The 21,449-nt window shown below is 40.5% G+C and overlaps 1 protein-coding gene across 3 annotated transcripts in view; it reads right to left on the reverse strand.

Annotated features, from left to right (window-relative positions):
- Nucleotides 1-8,071: 8,071 nt before the first annotated feature.
- Nucleotides 8,072-21,449, reverse strand: part of PLS3 (plastin 3) — an 85,380-nt gene continuing 72,002 nt past the window's right edge. For all 3 annotated transcript variants that reach the window (XM_047716004.1, XM_047716006.1, XM_047716005.1), the window contains exons 9-17: nt 20,352-20,494; nt 17,780-17,875; nt 13,721-13,916; nt 12,471-12,549; nt 11,574-11,688; nt 11,211-11,344; nt 10,738-10,861; nt 10,395-10,519; nt 8,072-9,292 (exon numbers count right to left, since the gene is read on the reverse strand). In XM_047716004.1, the coding sequence (XP_047571960.1) occupies nt 9,160-9,292; nt 10,395-10,519; nt 10,738-10,861; nt 11,211-11,344; nt 11,574-11,688; nt 12,471-12,549; nt 13,721-13,916; nt 17,780-17,875; nt 20,352-20,494 (1,145 nt within the window). In that variant the 3' untranslated portion in view covers nt 8,072-9,159. The remainder of the gene's footprint in view (nt 9,293-10,394; nt 10,520-10,737; nt 10,862-11,210; nt 11,345-11,573; nt 11,689-12,470; nt 12,550-13,720; nt 13,917-17,779; nt 17,876-20,351; nt 20,495-21,449) is intronic.

The following is a 21,449-nucleotide window of genomic DNA, read 5'->3' on the forward strand; positions in this document are numbered from 1 at the left end:
TATTTGACAGACAGGGATCACAAGTAGGCAGAGAGGCAGGCAGAGAAGTAGGGAAGAGGAAGCAGGCTCCCTGCTGAGCAGAGAGCCCGATTGGGGGCTCAATCCCAGGACTCTGGGATCATGACCTGAGCCGAAGGCAGAGGCTTTAACCCACTGAGCCACCCAGGCGCCCCCTAAAATCCATTTTTATCATGGTTTTCTTCTTAGATAATGGCAAAGCATCTCAAGATCTTTCCACTCACCATTTATTTTGAGGGGGAGGTCAGGAAATCTCTTTGTTTCTAAGCTATGTTGACATCCTGGACTAACCTGAAATCATATTTACTATTGATGTAAAATATCCACTTTCGTTAAAAAAAAAAGATTTTATTTATTTATTTGAGAGGGAGAACAAGTGGAGGGGAGAGGCAGAGGGAGAGGGAGAGGCAGACTCCCCGCTGAGCAGGGAGCCGGACACTAAATAAAATCTTTAAAAAGAAAAAAAAAGAACTATCATATTCTATTTATGCTTAGCTAACATAGAAAGTTAAACTCTTCTGTCAAGTTTATCATCATCATTAGGACATTTGACAGACAGACAAAAACTCTTATAGCAGTTTTGACCTCATTAAAAGTTAGGAAAATGTATTCTTGTTGTCCTTTCTTGTATAGGACTGAGGAGCAATCTTTGCATTCTCTAAGGGCCATTTCAGGAAACCCAGAGATAGTTTAAGCACAAAAGACATCTTAATAATTTTATTATGTATTCTGAATTTGGAGCCTGGGTGTGGGGAAGACAAAATCAAGAATCGCTCTTCGAGACAAGGTTTAAGTCTTAAGTATCTAAAGACAAGGCATATTTGCAACCGACATTGCAAAACCAGACTCGATTACAGCGAGTTGAAAGCCAAGCAGCCGCGCAGTGTCTCATGTTCGCCAGGAGGGGGAGATGTTGGCTCATTTCCGGGATTTGGACCTCATTCATGGGCGGGCCCCCTTCATCACCAACCAACACAGAAGCTATTGGCGGTCTATGAATTTGTTTATGCTCAGAGAGAACAAGACTTAACTGTGAGTGCGAGGCCAGCTCCCATATGTGAGGGGCTATTTCCACTTTTCATCGGCGATATTGGACTATGAGAAGACTGTCTCACACGTATTTTAAGTCTAAGCGGCCAAGCCTTACGAGGAGCCCCTTCCGTGAAATGTAATGAACATAGCATAGTTTTGAAATGGGATTTTGAAACCCGGAAACAAGTATGGGTCAAATCGGGATCTCAAAAAGGAACATGCAGGATTTAAAAACAAAAAACAAAACAAACAAACAAAAAAAAACCACCTACTCAGCCCTTTTCTCTCCAGTCCAACTTGTCAGAAACTAATCACCAGCTAAAACATCCTTTCACATTGGGGATTTTACTGAGCACCATTCCTAACCCCTACACGTTCTACCACTGTCAAAATGTATACTTTCTGACTTTGTGACCCCACCTGATACAAACTTCCACTGTTACATTTTACTTTATGATAAGTGTTTGTGTTCCAGATACACAACTCTAGAGCTCAAGAAAAAGAACGTGTTTCATTCATCCTATTCAGGACTTAGAGCAGGTCTCTATATTGTCCAATCGATTAATTATGAATGAAAACATAGTTTAACAGTAGACTCAACAGAAAAATACAACTTTGAAAGCTTCTCCATCTTTGGGAAGTATGTTGAATAAAAAGTGGCAAAACAGGGGCGCCTGGGTGGCTCAGTGGGTTAAAGCCTCTGCCTTCGGCTCAGGTCAGGATCTTGGGGTCCTGGGATCGAGGCCCGCATCGGGCTCTCTGCTCAGCAGGGAGCCTGCTTCCTCCTCTCTCTCTCTGCCTGCCTCTCTGCCTGCTTGTGATCTCTGTCAAATAAATAAATAAAATCTTTTTAAAAAAAAAAGTGGCAAAAGAGGAAGACTGAAGTCCTGAGTTCTTCACAGAGGGACATTTCATAAAGTGAACAAACTCTGAAAAATTGGGGGCGCCTGGGGGGCTCCGTTGGTTAAGCATCCTACTCGGTTTCACTCAGGTCATGACCTCAGAGTTGTGGGATCAAGCCCTGCATCAGACTCTGCATTCAGCAGGGAGTCTGCTTGAGATTCTCTCTCTCCCTTTGCCCTCTGCTCCCCACTGCCGCTCTTCCATGTAAGTCCCAGGTGGGCACTCTGTCTCTCTCTAAAAATAAATAAATCCTTAAAAAAAAAATCTGAAAAATTCCTCTGGAGTCACTACAGTTCCTACACCTGGTGTTGAATGGTTTCATACAAAAAAATATTTCACAAATACTATGTTTCCCAGTAAGTGGTGGTTGTCTCCATCTTGTTGGTCCTTTAAATATACTTTCCCATGTAGTGCTCCTAGGAAGGTATATACAGGTGTATAAAGGACAGATGACCACTTCTCATTAAAAAAGCAATGATTGTTTTTGTCTTGTTTTTAAATTGACTTTATTGTGGTAAGAATATTTAATATGAGATCGACCCTCCTCATAAATTTTTATTTTTATTTATTTTTAAAAAGATTTTTATTTATTTATTTGAGAGAGAGTAAGAGAGAGAGAAAGCATGAGCAGGGGGAGGAGCAGAGGGAGAAGCAGGCTCCTGGCTGAGCAGGGAGTCTGACATGGGGCTCGATCCCAGGACCCCAGGATCATGACCCAAGCCAAAGGCAGATGCTCATCCTACTGAACCATGCAAGTGCCCCTTAATACATTTTTAGATTGGAGGAAAACTTTTCCTATTTGCAGATTACATACAGGATTGTAGAAAATCCCAAGGAATTTACCAAAAAAAAAAAAAAAAACCCAAAAAACAAAAAACAAAACAAAAAAACTCCAAATAAAAGGAAATACTTATGTATAAACTTAAAAAAAAAACCATATGGACTTTTATACTAAAACTTTTTAAATGCTGATTGAAAATCAAAGACCTAAATAAATGGCAAGATTTACCATATTCATGGATTGGAAGAGTTAACCTAGTAAAGATGTCACATCACTCCCCAAATCATCTATAGATCTCACACAATTCCTATCAAAATTCCAATAAAAATTTTTTTGTAGACATAGAAAAGCTTATTCTAAAATGTAGATGGGGGGGTGCCTGGGTGGCTCAGTGGGTTAAAGCCTCTGCCTTCGGCTCAGGTCATGATTCCAGGGTCCTGGGATCAAGCCCCACATCGGGCTCTCTGCTCAGCAGGGAGCCTGCTTCCTCCTCTCTCTCTCTCTCTGCTTCTCTGCCTACTTGTGGTCTCTGTCTGTCAAAATAAATAAATAAAATCTTTAAAAAAAATTAAAAAAATGTAGATGGAAGAGCAAAGGATCTAGGATAGCTAAAACAATTTTGAAAAAGAAAAATAAACTGGGAAGAATCATTTGACCTGATGTTAAGGCTTATTATGTAGCTACATTAATAAAGACAGTGTGGAATTGACAGAGGGCTAGATGCATAGATTGATAGAACATAATAGAGAACTTGCAAATAGACCTAGGGGTTAAGGATGAAGGGTGGTAGCAGTGACTTTAAAAGGGTAGCACTAGGGAGCATTGATTGTGTTGGTTGTTCCATGAATCTACACATGATACAATTGCACAGTAGACACACACACACACACACACACACACACACACACACATGAATGCATGTAAACTGGTGAACTATGGATAAGCTCTGGATTGCACCAGTGTCAATTCTTTGTATTTTCCTGTTGTTTTTTTCCCCGAGTTTTCACTGTTTACTCCTTTTTAGCTCCTGGGGTTTTTTGTTTTGTTTTGTTTGAGATATAATTGACAAATAAGATTATATTACTTCCAGGTACACAGCATAATGGTGTAGTATTTGCCTATATTGTGAAATGATCACCACAATGTCTAGTTAAAAGCCATCACCATGGGGCATTTGGGTGGCTCAGTTGGTTAAGCGTCTGCGTTCGGCTTGGGTCATGATCCCAGGGTCCTGAGATCGAGTCCCATATTGGGCTCCCTGCTCAGAGGGAGCCTGCTTCTCCCTCTGTCTGTGCTCTCTCTCTCTCTCTCTCTCTCTGTCAAATAAATAAATAAAAATAAATGATAAAAAATTTAAAAAAAAAGAAACAAATGGGTTGGGAAAAAAACACACCACTACCACACATAATTACAAAATTTTTCTTGTGATGAGAACTTTTAAGATTTACTCTTCGAGCAACTTTCAAATACACTATACACTATTTTCAACTATTGTCACTATGCTGTAGGTCATATCCCATGACTTATTTTATGACTGGAAATTTGTAATTCTTGATCCCCTTCACCCATTTCGCCCACGTTGTTCCCGATATTTGTACTATAGCTATATATTATTATTGGGTTAAACATGATAAAGGGTGTATGGGACCATTTGTTCATTTTTTAATACTTCCTCTTAACCTATAATCATTTCAAAATAAAAATGTAAAACGACTGAACCTTGGAAAAAGTCATGTTACCTTTTCAACTGTACCCATTTAACAAACCCCACAAACTCATACCGTGTGCTCATTTATACCAAGTTTGGAAATATTATTTTGCCTTATTAATTGCCAAGAATAATTTTTCTTTCTTTTTACTATCAGACAAATCCAGATTGTGGGGCATTCTTTTTTTTTTTTTTTAAGATTTTATGTATTTATTTGAGAGAGAAAGAGAGCATAAGCAAGGGACAGAGAGGGAGGGAGAAGCAGACTCCCAGCTTAGTGGGGAACCTGACATGGGGCTCAATCCCAAGACCCTGGGATCATGACCTGAGTCGAAAGCAGACACTTAACCAAGTGAGCCACCCAGGGGCCCTGTTTGTGGGGCATTCTACAACAAAACTGGTCTGAACTGTTAACAAATATCAATGGCACAAAAGACAAAAGAAACTAAAGATTGTTTCAGTATCTTAAATCTTACAGAACAGAGACTTGACAATCAAATACGAAGTGTACATTTTTATTAACATCCTTAAACATATTTTTGGTATAATTTGGAAAATTTGAATGTAGACCATATTAAGTATATCTATGTTACATTTTGTTGTTATTGTTTTTTTAAGATTTTATTTATTTATTTGTCTGACAGAGAGAGTACACAAGTGGGAGGAGGAGAGGGAGAAGCAGGCTCCCATGTGATGCGGGGCTCTATTCCAGGACCCTGGGATCATGACCTGATGCTTAGCTGACTGAACCGGATTGAACCACCCAGGTGTCCCTCTATGTTACATTTTGGAGATAGGTTATATCTCCAGTATATCTCCAAATACAATGTTATTGTAATTATGTGGGAGAATGTCCTCGTTCTCAGAAGATTCATGCTGAAGCATTTAGGAGTAAAACATCACAAGGTCTGCAACTTACGTTCAAATGGTTCAGCAAGAAACACACAAAGGAAAAACACACACACACACACATACACAAACACACAAGGAAAACAAATATGTCAGAATGTTAACAATTGGTGAGTGTAGGTGAAGAATATATGTGTTCACTGTAGTACTCTTCTCGGGAGGTTAAGAAAGTGTTATCTGTTATTTGCCTAATTATGGTAATAATAGATTTCAAATTTTAACTCTCCCGACATTATATAAATATGTAATATACCATACAATTCCACTCCTCTGCGGAATTTAAGAAACAAAACAAACCAACAAAGAAGAAGTGACCAACAAGGAACAGACTCTTAACTATAGAGAACAAACCGATGGTGGAAGGATAGGACAGTTTCCAGTTTGACTGTAATTACCACATTGCCCTCAACCAACTGTAAACGGATCATTCTTCCATCTGGGTGTTAGAGAATGCCCGTATTCACAGACCTTCATTAACAGAAAATTTATCGATTACTTTTTTTTTTTTACTCCATGAAAGGCAGTTCATAAAAAAGGCAGTTCTCTCAAACATATATTGTGAAGTGAAAGAACCAATCTGAAAAGGCTACATACTTTATGACTGTAACTACAGGATATCTGCAAACGATCAGTGGTTCCCAGGGGTTGGTGGATGGGGACGGATGCATAGGCAGAGCACAGAGGAGTTTTAGGGCAGTGAAACTACTCTCTAGGACGCTGTAATGGTGGACAGGTCATCATACGTTTGTCAAAACCCACAGAATGTACAGTGCCAAGAGGGAACCCTGATGCGAAACTGTGAACTTTGGGTGATTATGATGTGTCAACGTAGGTTCATCAATTTTGAAAATATTTATCTGTTTATTTATTTATTAGAGATAGCGAGTGGGCACATGAGTGGGGTTGGGGGTGCGGGAAGGGCAGAGGGTCAGGGAGAAGCAGGCTCTCCGCTGTGCAGGGAGCCCGATGCTGATGCCGGTCTCGATCCCAGGACCCCGGCATCGTGACCTGAGCCTGAAGGCAGACGCTTAATGACTGAGCCACCCAGGCGCCCCTAGGTTCATCAATTTTAACAAATGTACCACTCCAGGGGAGGCGTTGATAATCGAAGCAGCTATGCATTTGTGTTGGGGGGTGGTACCTGACAGCTCTGTACCTTTCACTTCATTCTGTTTTGAACCTAAAGCTGCTCTAAAAGTAAATTCTACTTAAAAAAAAAGCAGTTCTCGGTTTCAATGACATAACCCTCCTTGCTTTTGAGAATCAGCATTCCCTTTTTACATTCATCAGCCAATTATAATTTTTTGAATTGGGTAATCAAATCCTTTGTCCATTTTTCTTTATTTAAGATTTTATTTTTCAGTAATCTCGACACCCAGCGTGGGGCTCGAACTCACAACTGTGAGATCAAGAGTCACATGCTCTGCTGACTGAGCCAGCCAGGGGCCCCTGCCCATTTTTCTAATGGAACTTTTTCTTTTTTAAGCAGAAGACAGGTCGTTAGATGTGATTGTCCTTATCAGTTTCTCTATATGTTTGCAGAAGACTTGCCTTTTACTTACTCATTAAAGCTGCTTTTATATTAAGAAAATTAACCTATCATATGGACCAAATGTTTGTGTCTCTCCACCAAGCTAATCCCGCATGTGATGATATTAGGAGGTGGGGCCTTTGGGAGGTGTTTAGGTCATGAGAGTGGAGCCCCTTATGAATGGGATTTGTGCCCTCACCAGAGACCCCAGAAAGCTCTCTTGCTCCTACCTCCATGTGAAGTTAACAGCTAGAAGGCCTTCTATGAACCAGGCAGCAAGCACCTTGATCTTGGACTTTCCAGATTGCACAGCTGTGAGAAACAAATGTGTTGTTTATAGGCTACCTAGTCTGTATTCTGTTATAGCTGCCCAAATGCACTTAAGGCAATGGGACTAAACTCCCCACCCCCGTCCCCGGTCATCTATATTTTGACTTTGCTTATTGTATTGATTTATATAAGTTTCTTTTTTTTTTTTTTCCAAAGCAGAATTATCAAATTTCTTATTCTTTTATTTTAGGTCTTTGGGGTTTATGTCATACTCAGAAAAATCTTCCTTACTCGAGCTATAAATACAGTTGTTTATACCATCACCATGCAGTTCATCAAGGAACTGGATTACATATTACTCATTTGCACAAAGCCTTAAAATGGTACCATAAACCACTGGTTGTCAACTAGGGATGATTTGGCCCCACATGGGACCTTTGGCCGTGTCTGGAGACGTATTTGTTCTTTGCACTGGGGCTGTGCTAAGGACATCTCGGGGGTAGAGGCAGGGAGGCCAAGGAAAACTCCTACCATGCACGGGCCAGTCCCCCCGCCCCAGCAAGGAGTCAGCCAGCCCCCAAAATGTTGATGACCAGAAAGATAAGAAAACCTGCCAGAGACCAACTCCCGTCACTGGTTATTTGGCTCCCCCATTGTTCAGGTCTTTTGTATATCACAGAACACTGGAAAGATGGAGTGAGAGGGAAAAAAGAAAACGGGAGGGACCGGATAAGGAAGTTAGAGTAAGTTGGAGAAGGCCCTCTGACCCCACTGGGGCTCTCCTTCATTCAGCTCCAAGAGCTTAGATTGAACAGACATCATTTTGTACAGTACATCAGAAAAAGAGAACATCGGGGGGAAAAATCTGGCAAACATGACTGGCAAACCACGAAGGGTGGAAACACGAGGAGACTACTTATTATGCAAATGCCTTTATTGGAACTAATACATTGCTACCAGATTACATCACTTTTCAGAGTTAGAGTAACATTATGATCTTGGAAACTATAGCAAACAGCTTGACAAAGCAAGAGTACATTATGTCCTACATACATATTTTATTTTTTAGTGACCACATCTCCTTGTTTTAGGTGGAAAATTAGAAAATTTATGGTACACTTAGCACGCTTGGCCTACCGTCTCCTGTCTACATTCTGAGCACGCTCTCTCCTCAAAAGTGTCATATTCAACAGCATTTTAAATCTAAAGAGAGAGTTTGACGATACAAGTTTTTAAAACAAATAAGCATATATGGAACCAAGTGTGTGAAGACAAAATATGTCAGCTGTTTACAGCTTGGGTGTGAGAGGGTAGGTGCAAAATCAAGGTACACTTTTTCTCTACCTACAATGTATGGTTTTTACGTACTTGGAGACCCCTTAAAAAAAGTAGCAAAATCATCAGTCTTATTTAATGTAATCAAAATATTCTTAAATGTACAAAAAAGATCACGTAGAAAGAATACTGTAAAAAGATACTGATCTTAAGAATAAAAGAATATGAAAAGCTTCTATTACTTCTGCCAATGTTCTGTACTACAAAGATAAGCAAAGGATACTCTTATCCAGATACCCTCTGAGCCCGGTTCTCGAATAAGAACTAGCATCCTGGATGGAAAAGCAAAGTTATGGTCTAAAGTATTCATATCCAATCATCTAAGCAAGTCCCAAGAGGCGGACATTCTAAGGGGGCGGCAAAGATACACAGAAACGACATACAGCAATGGGAAATGTCACGGGCAGCGATCTAGGAGGAGAGAGTAAATGATCTGGCCGTGAGTGCATTTCAGGTGTGCCTGACAAATCCAGCTGTGACTATGGGAAAGAGGAGCTGTCGCCATTAAAACTCTTCCCCTGTGAGCTCTCAAGATGAGGAATCTTGTTCATCAAAACTATGAGTCCTTGCAGTGACCATCAGTTCTTTAAGCCATGACCGCTTCCCCTGGAAAGAGCTGACCTGCTAATCATGCACCTGGGAGCAAGGCTGTTTTTACTCGAATTGGTTATTTTACACCCTCTTCATTCCCCTGCCCATCAAGCATGCAAACACAGTCATGACCATCTTGGGCTTTACTTCCACGAGGTCTTCTGGGAGAGCGTACACCCTGGCTCCGATTCTTCTAGCCATTGACACGGCGTACCTATTGTCAGAGGAATCAAAAATCAAGACAAACCTCTTGTTAGTCAAGGACGTGACAGGAGACATCTGTTTCTTCTTGTAAAATCATTTGGCTGGGAGGGGAAACTTTCATATTGAAACTTTGGAGCAGTACCATTTGAGTTTTTTGAGGTCACTCTTAAGTGACCCTGGTTTTTTGGCTCTAGGACTTGGGGACGATTTTATTCACCCCTTTTCTGCAACGAGAATTAATTTTGAAGCTGATGTGATACAAAGATGAGAAAAAAAAATTATCATTATCATTTTCTCCCCACTGAGCAGGGAGCCTGACATAGGGCTCGATCTCAGGAGCCCAGGATCACGACCTGAGCAGAAGGCAAATGCCTCACCGACGGAGCCACCCAGGCGCAAGAAACTTTCAAGACATAGTTTTCAGTGGAGGCTTAAGTATCCTGCTCATTTAGGGACCAAGATAATAAACTCAACATATGTAGGAAAGGGGATCTGTGCACAGTAAAAAAAAAAAAAAAAAGACATCAGTAAATAATGCGTTTTGAAAAAGAGCAAGACAGAAGAATATTCTTATCTATGGCATGAATATTCTTAGCCTATCTTCTCCTTGTTGTCAGATAAAGTATATTATTTTGGTAATTCCCTAAAGCAACAGCTGATCAAGTGCCTATGATGTCAGGCACAGTCTAGGCTCTTATATCTTGTATTCATATCAAAATCTCCAAGATAAGTATTATTGCTCCCATGTGTACTGATGAGGGGTCTGAGGCTTGGAGAGGTTTCCCTCAGGTGACACCACTCTTTTTTTGTTTTGTTTTGCTTTTTAAGATTTTTAAATTTTATTTATTTATTTGAAAGAGAGAAAGAGAGAGAGAGGATGAGCCAGGGGGAGAGGCAGACTCCCCACTGAGTAGGGAGCCCGATGTGGGACTCGATCCCAGAACCCTGGGATCATGACCTGAGCCGAAAGCAGACGCTCAACCGACTGAGCCACCCAGGCGCTCCTAGGGCACCACCATTCATTAAGTGGCTGAACCTGAGCGAGAATGCAGAGCTGCCTGGCTACCCAAAGCCCATGGGTATTAATCATTGTTATCGTCAGTGTCTCTTACTTGGCATTATTGTGCTTGTCGTCTTCTGTCAGATTGCCACTCTTAACAAGGTCATAGTTTATGCAGCCCGGCTGGATGGCATCAATTAAATCCACAACGGCCAAACTGGAGCTGATCGTCTTGTCCTAGTGCCAAAGGACAATAAATCCGAATTTCCGGTTTGTACAAGTTAACACGTGATTACTTGTATCAAGTTGCCACGCACCGAGCCCAGCAGGTGAAGAGAAGCTCGTCGTTAGCCCAACACTAAATCACACTAATCAACCAACTAGAGGCCGTCCTTCAAAATTACTGATCCTTTCTGGCAAACAGAACAGTTAATCATCTAATATGCGATTCTTACCTTAAAACTCTGAATGGAAGTTGATTTTCCAGCTTCACTCAATGTTCTGTTCACCCAGCTCACAATGATGTCATCATTGGCTTTCTGCCCATCTCCAAGGTCTTCCAGAACATTGAGGGTATATCTAGAAGGGGAAGTGAAAGAAGAGGTCCCAAGCTACTTCATGAGGAAAAAACCCAAAATTCACCTTTTGTACTAGTCTGACAGTGGCCGTGACCTAAAGGCAGTTGTGCTCCGGCCGGCACTCGGGTGTAATGAATGCATGTCAGCACTCTAGCTAAGAGGTCTTTTTTCAAACGGATACACAGGCTGTTCAGCATTTTTCCAACTATCCATCACTTAAGCTCACTTCAGAGTCTAAATCCAAAAGTTTCCAAGGTATAGTCATTGACATGTCTCTCTGAAAATGACAAGGGCCGGATCACAGACCGCTAGGACAGTGGTGCTTGAGCGGCTAAAACTGGGTACCATACCTTCTCATCAGCTGCCAGACTAAAGCTAGAGTCAGGGTTTGGTTTCCATCGTTCAGGTCTTGCCCTCCGATACCAACCAGGGAGAATTTGGCAGGATGCTTCCCCAATTCAACAGCATAGTTGCAGTTTTCCAGCTGTAAACCCACAAAAAAGCAAACGGTTGAGGATTTTTTTCCATCGGCTTCATCTGTACACGTGAGCGAGTACTGAGTGCACGCGATGCTGGGTACTTAGCACATCGGGATACGTGAGACACAGCTCCTGTTCTCAGGAAGCTCAGATGCAAGTTTCCCAAGCAAAAGAAACGAACTGGGACTGAAAACAGTTGCCTGTAACAATTGTATGCAGTAACTTCCGATCTACCTTTTTCATGTTGGCTCCGAGTTTTGGGTATGGAGGTTTATTAACCTTACTCCAGTCAACAGGAACTTTAATTCGTTCATACAACTGTAAGATTACAAGGGCATCCTGCAGGTCGCTAAAGAATAAAATAAAGAATAAAATAATAAAAATAATTTCATCAGTGTTTTCAGACAGCTGGGCCTTTGTTTTCTTAAACACAGTAACAGTACACTGGCAACTGAAACCTATAAGACCACAGATAAGACCCACGGCTCACATTTTCTAGCAGTCTGTGCTAAAAATAGAGCTCACACCATCCCATTCACTTAAAATACTTGAGAGCTTCCGGTTTGCGAGGTACAACTCTAGAAGCTGGGCATATAGGATGAAAACCTGTGGCCTTACACCAGACTCAAAGAGAGAGTGACAATAAACAAGTTATGGATCGATAAATAATTTGATTTGGGGGCGTATATACTTGCTATGAAGATGAAAAGAACCGGGGTTAGGGTTACAGAGTGTTAGGTGGTGGTCAGGGTCTGAATCTGAGGATAGTAAGGGAGTAGGGCATTCTAGGTGGACAAGAACGTTCCAGGCTGAGAGAACAGTGAGTACAAAGGCCTCAGGACATCATGGACAGTGCACTTAAGTCTTTTCCCGGTCTCTGTTACAAAATATAAAGGATCTGTTTCGTAGGGTGTCGGAAAGACATTCATACACTCCTTCTCTTAATGATCATGTAAAGAAAGAATCTGGGCTTCTGTGTATTTGGAAAATGATAATGGATGTCACCATTCAACATCTTCCAACCTCAATGACCAGTGTAAATGAACATCCAGAAAATGTTTAGAACTATAATTCTTTCTGCAGCATCCATTCACGCTGTTCCTAACTGATAGTAACAGTAGAAAGGCTTACGCATAGAGATGGTTTACATGGGGATTAACTCCAAGAGAATTCATCCAGTTACGGAAGGTTCTTTCTTCACGAGTTTCTCCTATTAAGAATATTTACAAAATTTAGATATTAATTAAACACCTTTTATACATGCATATAATATCAGTTCTAGCTAAGATGAATTCATTTCCTCTGTACAAATCTAGAGGTTTTCTCTAATACGAATCTCCAAATATTTTCTCTAAATACATTCTCTCTAGGTATAGGCTTATTTAAAAATATTTGCTGATTTATTTTAGAATTGAAGAATACAACTTTATAACCAGTTAAACAATTTAGAGATTTATGAATTTTATATAACCTCCTCCCCCTTCTAAGGCTTCCCCAATATCTCCCCAAATCCCCATACCTCAAAAGTAACTGATGTTATTGGTTTTACCTTTAAATAAATTTGGGGGGTCAAACTTTGGGGCGGCGAGCATATGAACCCTCTAGACTCATGAATTTACACCTTCCCTCTACATATTTATAAATTATAAGCTACACACAAGCACTTCTTTTACATGCCTATATTACAGCTGCAAGTTACATGAAACCTGAAAAGCATAAAATTTAAAAATTTTATAGTCCTGCCAGTGGATATTCGAGGAATGACTATTACATTTGCTCATTTTTGAATCTTATACTTCATGCATTTATAATCTGGAAAAGGTAAACTCTACCTTTCCCAAATTCAAATAATTGCCATACGCTAATCATTTTAAAGATTTTATTTTTAAGTAATCTCCACACCCAATGTGGGGCTCAAACCCACAACCCCTATATCAAGAGTTGTATGCAATACCAACAGAGCCAGCCAGGCCCTCTGTATTATGGTTTTTTGAGTAGGTGAATAGAAAAGGAACGGGGGCTAATTCTGTCTGGTTAGTCTGACTGTGGAAGAATGAAATAATATTATAAATTGATAGGTCAAATTTAATGCATATATACATTTTTCTGGTGAGGGGTTTAGAAGGTGATTTATTTCTAAAATATTAAAATAAAACTGGTTTACTAAGCTAGGTGAACCTTGACTACTTTACAAGGTTCCCAGTATCATCTCTTTCCATCAGCTGCCACTTTTGACTCAGCCCTCGGGTCTACTTCCAGCAGAGATTTGCTAAAGGAAAGTGGGGAAGGAAATTTATTAGGCCAAGATCCTAGAATCATCGTGGCCTATGTATTTCTGGTCTGTAGTCCCGCACATTAGAATGTGAGAAAACTTCAATTACCTTCCAATAGAGTCCAGTCAATGTCCTGGTTCTCGGGCTTGGTTAGTGCCGGGTATTTATTAAACAGGTTAGCCACAAAGGCTAAATTCAGTTTGGGGTTTCCACTGACAACGTCAGCAGGGGTGACAAACTGTCTGCACCCCAACTTGTCTGCTTGTTGAAGCATACTCTCAGCTCTCTTCAAATCATCTGTTTCCTGTTGAAGTAAAAGAAGAAGCCATCTTTTATTTTTTTTAATTTTTTTTAAAGTTTCTTTTTTTTTTTTTAAAGATTTTATTTATTTATTTGAGAGAGAGACAGTGAGAGAGAGCATGAGCGAGGAGAAGGTCAGAGGGAGAAGCAGACTCCCCATGGAACTGGGAGCCCGATGCGGGACTCGATCCCAGGTCTCCGGGATCATGACCTGAGCCGAAGGCAGTCATCCAACCAACTGAGCCACCCAGGCGTCCCAGAAGCCATCTTTTAAAAGGCTATACTAAAAACATAGACCTGTTTCCCTACAATGATAGGCTGGATATACAATTCTACTTTCTCTTAGCCGATATACGGTACTTATTATAAAATTGTTTTGAATGCAACAGCAAAAAAAAAAAAAAAAAAAAAGTTGGTGGTATTTGAGTGCAGTACCTCAAAGGCACGCTAGGTGGAACCAGATCATTTATCGAAGGACAGTACATTTAATTCAAATGGGATTACATCGCTCCTGTGAAAACTCATCAAGAAAAAAGCTAAAACTGTTGAGATTTTTCAATTGGGCCCTAAGGAAGGTGTAAGACTGAAAAGGGTAGAGAAATTATGAGAAAATATTTAAAAGATAATCATCAAGAATAGCAGTTTCCAATAATTTAATTTCAGGTTTAAACTGCGTATTTCAAATTGTAGTTTTCCTTCTCAAGGATTTTTTTTTTTGGGGGGGGGGGTTACGGTTTGACTTAACTTTTCCACCCAGGCAGAAGCAGAGTTGCTCATTTCTGTAAAGAATACTTACTTCCAACTAATTCCCATGACTCCTAACTTGTTACCTGTCTCCCAACCTCCCATTCCTCCTCACCCCCTCCAAGCCACCCCAAAAGATGAGTGCCCAGCTCTGGATTAACACAGGGTTTGGTGAAGAATTTAAGTTATCCAATCATTTCAGCCTGATGTAAAAAGTATAGTTTCTCAAACACCCACTATGCCTACCTCCCAAGGCTAAAAGTAAAAATCCTGGAGCTGTGGGAGGAACGGGTGCTTTTGGATCTGTTTCTAGTGACCTACACTTGGAAAGGAACAGAGTGGCAATCTGGGCACTTCCTACATATACACGGTACAGTTTCGCCCAGGGGCAAACGTAAGCACTTCTGCAGAACAGTGTCATGGGAGGAAGGGTTTTACAATCTGGTGGGAAAAAAAGAGATAAAGATAAATGAAACTTGAGGAATGTTACTTTTAAACTAAAGCTGCCCAGAATGTATAATTTGACAATCTTAGCTTTGTCTTCAATGGGTGATGCTATCTTTAATTAGTTTTTTAACCCCCAGTGAGGTGCCTTGATTGTACAAGACTCCAGAACAATGTGTATTCATTGTGTTACCCTTGCTACCTTCTGCAAAACAATCAGTAACCACAGTTGTGTGGATTCAACCTTTCTTCAGGGTTCTCTCTGAGTATAGTGAGTTTCTCTCATAGAGCCTATTTTATTTCTTGTAACCTGTCAGTTATTACTTTAATATTGTTTGCTTTATGCTATTTACCAACTTTAAATAGTCAAATATACAATAATGAAATATAAATAATCAAATAAAAATATATATGAAAAACTAACTTCAGCCCCTACCTCACACCATATGCAAAGTTAACAACAAACATACTATATTTCTAAAGGTAAAACCTCAAACTATAAAACTTCTAGGAGAACACGTAGGAAGAAATATTAGTGACCTTATGTTAGGCTAAAATTTCTTAGATACAACACCAAAAGCATGATCCATAAAAGAAAAAAATGACTAAATCAGACTTTGCCAAAATTAAGAACGCCTGTTCTTTAAAAAACATTGAGAGAAAATATTTGCAAATCACATATCCAATCAAGGCATTGTCTCCAAGATACATAAAAACACTCAAAACTTGCTAATAAGAAAACAAACAATGCAATTAAAAATGGGCAAAATGTTTGAACATGGTGATATATAGATGGCAAATAACCACATTAAAAATATTCGACACCATGTGTCATTAGGGAACTACAAATTAAAACCACAATGACAGATCATTTGGCACCTGTTAGAATGATTCAAGTTAAAAGGGCTAACCACACTAAAGTATTGCTGAGGATATGGATGAACCGGCACTTCTGTATACTGCCGGTAGCAATGTAAGATGTACAACCACACTGAAAATGAATTGGCCGCTTCCTAACATACCCGATTACTCAGCCATTTCATTCCTAGGTATTTACCAAAGAGAAATGAATGCATATATTTATACAAAGAGTTCTCTATGAATCTTCAATAGCAGCTATATCTGTAATAGTCCAAACTGGAAACAATCCAAATGCTCATCAACAAGTACATGTGCAAACAAATGGCGGTATATCCATTCACTGGAATATAATTTAGCAATAAACAAGGAATGCATTTATGATACATGTGACAACATGAGTGAATCTCAAAATATTACACCGAGTGAAAGAAGCTAGACCAAAAAAAAAAAAAAAAAAAAAACCCATACTGTAGGCGTCCATTACATAAAACTTGTAAAAACTCAAATGAATATAAAGCAAAAGAAAGCAAATGAGTGGTTGCCTGGGATGGGGGAGTATAGGATGGGAGCCAGAAGGCATTACAAAGGATCATGAGAAAACCTGATGTGATAATGGATATAAAAAAAAATTAATCATCAGTCAATTAGGCCCTAAAGAAGGTAATAAAGCTGGAAAAGATGAAGAAGGACACTGACTGACAAGGGAAAAGTGTAAGCAAAGGCTCAGAGGTAAAATGAGTGTTGGGGGAGGGCGTGGGGGTGGAGACTAGCGGGAAAGAGCACTCGCTGGCAGACGGGGAGCAAGACCATGTAGGGCCTTAAATGCTAAGTGGAACACTTCAGACTGAAGTCTAGAGTCAATGGGGAATCCTTGAAGGATTCTGGGGAGGGAAGAGACAAAGGAGTGTTTGAAGATCAACCAGGGAAGCATGAACAGAGAAGAGCGGTCTTAAAATCAGCATCAGTTAGCATACTGGTGCCATTTACGCAGGCCCAAGGTCACCCGGCAAGCCTGTGTGGACAGCTGCCCCATGCACAGGACAGCTCTTGATCCATACCAAGTCACCTGAACCAAAGAGTCTCACATCCCACATCCAGACAGAAATAGAAATACACAAGTTGGTTACAAATTCAGTTCTGATAAGGGCATTGTAAGTGGTTTAGCCCATGTTATCTACTCGATCCTACTGGCTACTGGGCTAGAAACATGGATTCTCTAAATTAGTACAATGCATTCTATACCTAATGGGTACAAAGAACGCACCAGGGGATCATAGAAACTTAAGACTAAATTGTCTAGTCCAATTCCTTCCTTTATGGATGAGCAAAGTGAGATCCAATTTGGCGAAGAAATCTGTCCAAGGTCACTGAACAACTGAGTGATATAACCAGGGAATATGGTCCATGAGTAAGTCCCCAAGTTGGATCTGCAGTTTGTAAACATAGTCATGTTACTCTCAACACACGAAGACTACAAATGCGTATATGACTATCTTGTCATTACATCTCTCACTGTGATTATAATCCAAACACTTGGAAAAGGTTAGTTTCTAGCACTTATTTCCCAACCCTGGCTTTGAATATTTTATGCAATCAATACAAGCCAATAGCGCCATCGTTATGGAACGCATTAATAAACTACCAAAATACACCAAAGCTCATCTTTCGGTCTTTGAATTATACCCACAGCAATAAATTTTAAAATAACGCTCAAAATTTTTAACACCATTACATGCAATTATCAAACTTCTTGTTATTGAGAAGAAATTGACAATCACTTTGTAAGACTGCAGAATTCAAATGAACACTTATACTTACATTGAAACCTGACATATTAATATCTATCCGCGGTTCACCTTCCTTTTGTCCTTTTGGTGCAATTTGATTGAGAAGGTGGAAATAGGCTTTGGAATCCTATAAATGAATTGAAAATCTCAGTGAGATCACATCTACAAAGAATGAATGCATCCCATTGTCCTATGTTTGGAAGGATATTTTCACGGGATTTTGTGAGAATATATGGCACAAATCGCTGTCTTCTAATCTAACAGATCTTTCCCCCAGAAAAGTTCAGCCATCTGGCCTACTTTCTGCCTCGAATATGGATAACTGGATTTTATCATGACTTTATAACAGATTAACATTGCCAATACAATAAAGCTAGTAAACACATAACTAGTTCTGTACCTTCACTGAATTACTGAAGTCAATAAGCTTGGCAGATAAAACAAGCAAGAAAAGAAAGGAGGAGCAGAAATCCAGGAAGCGTAGGGAAAGAGAAAATAGACAGGTTACATCATTACGAAATACAATATATACCATAACCTATGGAGAAGAGATTAGCTATGTTAAAGATGTATTTAACTGTAAATTTAAATGACATTTTTAAAGTAACACTTGAGTTGGTGAAGTAACATTTAACCCTGTATGACCTGAACATAGTTAACTAAACAAGATATTTATTTTAACTAGGCTCCCAATGCAGGGCTTGAACTCACAACCCTGGGATCAAGACCTGAGCTGAGATCAAGAGTCAGACGCTTCACCGACTGAGCCAGCCAGGTGCCCCCGAAGATTTTCTTTTTGTTTTAAGCTCCTGAACTCATCCATTGTTTGAATGGTTTTACATGGCTCGGTGGATTCAGGCTGTGTGGACCCTCCACAGAGGACAACTTGAAAACCACGGCACTGGGGCAAACACTTCATAACAGTCTTCAACCATGTCAAGTAAGCATCTGCCTTGAGGGGACAGAAACTGGGGTCAAAACTCCTTAATCCTGCTGAATTGGAAGATGACCCTCCCAGCAGTGATCAGATTCTATTACTGAACCTTGACAGTCCAGACAGGCTTATAAGGAACGTCTCTCCTAGCAAACTCTGTAGATAACCGGCACCATAATCACCTGGGGGAAGCTGTTCAATACACAGGTGACTGGGTTCAGCCCCAAACCTACCAAATACGAATCTCTGGGAGCTGCATCTTACAGAAGCTCCCTGAATGAGGTGGATACAGAATGCCGGAAATGACTCTAAAAGAGGGGAAAATCATGCCAGTGAAATCCACTTCAGAGCCATTCATGAAATGCAAAGCCAGATCCTGCCATTAGCAGGCACAGGATTTGCCTTCCCGTAATGGCGCATTACCGTTGTGAAAGCACTTGTGCTTACAATTTCTTCCTAATGGTGCATGAGCAGCTCATAATCTAATCCTCTGCCCTTGACAAGAGTGGGTAAAAAGAGCGGACTCAGCAGGGTCTTCTCTCCCAGAAAGGGCTTTACAGGGCAAAATTACACTTGGAGTATAGACCAAATGGAAGCCTTTCTTTTTCACATTACTGAACAATCCTTTGCTTTTTAAAAAGATCCACGGCAGGCTCCATTTTTAAACAATATTTCCTTTTGTACCTTTCAAAGAGGTCCCAAACAGAAAATCCATTTAAGAGTGGTTTCTGGGAACACAGCTCGTGCATAAAGCAAAAATATACCCGACCAAACATCTTGTGTAAGTTAAAAGAAGAGGTAGAAAGCCTGCTGGTTTTGTAATTTGGGAGCTATCCTTAACTATCCCTGGTGAAACCAGTAATGCAAACATCCCAAGGCTCCCTCTCCCCGCTGAGCACATCGATAGGATCACAGACTATCGTTTTCATAGCCCTGTGGGTCAGTGACATCTGGTGAAGATCCTTGAATTTGTTCCCTGTGTCCCAACACTCAGATTTGGGAGAGAGTGGAGTCAATGAATGAGAATTTTTTTTTTTTTTTTTGCTATCGTAATTTTGGGCCCCCTCTTTGGGAAGCTTCCAACGTCTCCTTCCTCTGCTAGCTTTTTCCTTACTGCCTTTGAGATGTGAACGCCAAAAATGTAACACAAGAAATGTTTGAAGGTCTTTTATGTGGCGGGTCTTGGGGTTAGAAGTGGGCTTTGGTAGGAGGACCGTAGGGCAGGGCTGAGGTAGGAGAGAGAGCCATATGTAAGAGCTCATCACTACCCTCATGAACTCAATGGCTAATGGTGGGAGCACATGATGGAAAGAAGCCAAGTAAGAAAGGAGGAGGAGAATCCTGGGGCCCTTTCTCTCTCTCCCAGGATTTACTAACAGGTACCCTGAGGTCTGGGAAAGGCAGTTAGGAAGAGAATGGTCATGGCCCACCCTTTGGTACTCCATGTTTAACAGGGAGCAGAACAGAAAGCGTTAGGACTGTAATATTTTGACCATTTGCCACAGAAGGAGAGTACCTTCTAGGTTTCAGCTCTCCTGAAATCTACCATCAGGGCCAAGGGCCAACAAGGTCTGGCAATATCCTGGCAGGATTTTCCCTCTGTCTGGCTGGTAGTCACCCAAGCCATCGTATACATGCCCAAAGGCATGACGGTTCTTTGCATGGTTACCTTGATGTCAGCACTGAAGTTGTTGATTTTCTGCCAGCCTGAGTTTTCCAAGTGAAAGTTCGCCCATCTGAGCAGAAGCTCCTCCGGAGACAACTTCATAAGCTCCTCCAAAGTCTCACCATCTCGAAGTAAGGCAGCCAAGGCTAGAAGGAAAAAAAAACCCACAACCAAGATATTACATGACAATGGTCATTACAAGTTCATTCGTTCTTTGGACACTCTGTTAGGTAACAGAGGGACAATAACTGGTCTGACCTAGTTCCTCATTTTCAGGTACTGTCACTCTAATAAAAGATAATATATTAGTAGATAATTATATGATGATGTAGATAAAGACACTGTTATGAGAATATATAGCAAATATATACTATATTTTATTAGTCTTTATGTTCCAAATGGCAAATAAGTTACAGCTTTTAAAACAGTTTACATTATGACATATGTTTACCTTTTTTTTTTTAAAGATTTTATTTATTTATTTGAGAGAGAGAGAGTGAGCAGGGAGAGAAGCAGAGGGAGAGGGACGAGCAGACTCCCCACTGAGTGCAAAGCCCAGCTTGGGATTTGATCCTACAACCCTGAGATCCTGACCTGAGCTGAAACCCAGAGTCAGACACTCAACCAACTGAGCCACCCAAGCGACCCCTAAACTGTCCTTGTTTAATTATGTTAAAATTAGAGATTTGGGGGAGCATGTTTAAAATGGTGGCATCTTTATACTTAACCTTTTGACTATACTTAAACTTATGGTACTTATATTTAAATGTAATTAATGGACTCTCGAAGGGGTAAATCTATTTTTTTTAAAGATTTTATTTATTTATTTGACAGACAGAGATCACAAGTAGGCAGAGAGACAGGCAGAGAGAGAGGGAGGAGGAAGCAGGCTCCCCTCTGAGCAGAGAGCCCAATGCGGGGCTTGATACCAGGACCCTGAGATCATGACCTGAGCCTAAGGCAGAGGCTTTGCCCCACTGAGCCACCCAGGCACCCCGGGGTAAATCTATTCTTAAAAATAGTTTTATTTTTTAAAATAATCTCTGAAGCCAACATGGGGCTCCAACAACCCCGAGATCAAGCGTCCCACGTTCCACCAAC

Source organism: Lutra lutra, chromosome X (assembly GCF_902655055.1).
Source record: "Lutra lutra chromosome X, mLutLut1.2, whole genome shotgun sequence".
Lineage (NCBI taxonomy): Eukaryota > Metazoa > Chordata > Mammalia > Carnivora > Mustelidae > Lutra > Lutra lutra.